This window comes from Branchiostoma floridae, chromosome 16, assembly GCF_000003815.2.
Source record: "Branchiostoma floridae strain S238N-H82 chromosome 16, Bfl_VNyyK, whole genome shotgun sequence".
Classification (NCBI taxonomy): Eukaryota; Metazoa; Chordata; class Leptocardii; order Amphioxiformes; family Branchiostomatidae; genus Branchiostoma; species Branchiostoma floridae.
This window is the reverse complement of record NC_049994.1, coordinates 18,789,121-18,790,752: the sequence shown is the minus strand read 5'-3', so window position 1 is coordinate 18,790,752 and position 1,632 is coordinate 18,789,121. Positions and strand designations below refer to the sequence as shown.

The 1,632-nt window shown below is 40.9% G+C and overlaps 1 protein-coding gene across 1 annotated transcript in view; it reads left to right on the top strand.

The window, feature by feature from the left end:
• Positions 1-1,632, top strand: part of LOC118403063 (PHD finger protein 14-like) — a 47,101-nt gene that overhangs the window by 39,285 nt on the left and 6,184 nt on the right. The window contains exons 11-12 of the mRNA XM_035801500.1: positions 274-301; positions 567-710. Coding sequence (XP_035657393.1) covers positions 274-301; positions 567-710 — 172 coding nt within the window. The remainder of the gene's footprint in view (positions 1-273; positions 302-566; positions 711-1,632) is intronic.

Sequence of the window (1,632 nt, the reverse complement as noted above, 5' to 3'; positions counted from 1 at the left end):
GAAACGGACCCAGCCAGATGAGGTGGGTAATACTTTATAAAATTCATTTATTTCTTATTATCAGTCATTTACTCAGTCACTCTGAGCTTAAGTATAGGACAATATCTTTATCTTTACCGGAAACATTTGAACTTTGGTGATGATGATTCTGAGCTTAATGTATATTCACAACACATGAGTTTCTTGTCTACCATAGCCAGGCAGGCATGCAGTACAGTTTTTGTGTTAGCAATGGTGACCATAACATGTCATGTGCCATCTTATATTGTACAGGACATTGCAGATCCGTTCTTCGCCCTCTGTAAGCTGCATGATTGTACATGTACAAATCTATAGTTAAACTCTGTTTTAAGCTGTACTTAACATTCCGTGAATAGTTTCATCAGTTTGGTACGTCACTGAATAAAGAGACTCTTTTTACACAACCATTGTACTTTACAGTTTTGATGCCTTGTGTTGTTCACAAGACATTGGAGATCTATTCTTACTGCTACCACTACATACTGTAGATAAACTCTTATTTTAAGCTGTACTTAACGGTTTTGATGCCTTGTTGTATTGTACAGGATATTGCAGACCCGTTCTTCGCCCACTGTAAACTGCATGTGGACAGAGATACCATGAAACAGAAGAGACAACATTGGATGGCCATGCAGTCCTCTATCAGACAGGCACAACAGAGGATACAGGCAGCTTGGGAGTCTAACAAGGTACTACACACATGTACACACATGGACACACATGTACACACATGTACACACATGCAGTCTTCTATCAGGCAGGCCCAGCAGAGGATACAGGCAGCATGGGAGTCTAACAAGGTAATACACACATGTACTACACACATGTACACACATGTAAACACACATGTACACACATGCAGTCCTCTATCAGACAGGCACAGCAGAGGATACAGGCAGCTTGGGAGTCTAACAAGGTGCGTATAATGTAAACTTTATGGTAAACATGCATACATTGTGCATTGTACATTGTACACTTGCATATATATGGGCACACACCAGGGCTGTCTGGAGGACCAGTTTGTCCTCCCATCCCGGGACGGAAATTTGCTTGTTGGGACAGAAAATAATTTTACCCCATCCGTCCTAAGATGACAGGAAACTGTTGAAAATGTACTTTGAATTCATTAAAAAATGACATATCAAGCAGGAAAATCAATCAAAACATGGGCTCCCAAACAATGAGTCAGAAAAAATTTTAAGCTATACAGCCCTGGTACACACATGACTGTTTTGGAGAGTACGTGATGTGTAACATCCATTGGCATAATACTGGTCGGTTTACTGCAATTTCTCAAGCAATGCTAATTTGGCAAATGATCCACGCATCATTTTCTCCAGTTACATGTTGCTGTTACAGCTTACCTTTGCCACTTCTTCTGTGTAAATTACTTTGTCTCTCTGGTCCTGCTAAAAACATAATATCGTAATTGGAACACACCGCGGAATTGCACGGAGAACGGGCGCGTGGTTGGAAGGGGGTGCACTATACCGGCCGAACGAAACACAGCACAATTAACTGCCGCTATGTACCTTTATACATCCTCTGTTGTTCCTTTCTTTCCTGTTAGTAGTTGCACAAAACAAAAATCTGCATGAGCATACAAAAAGT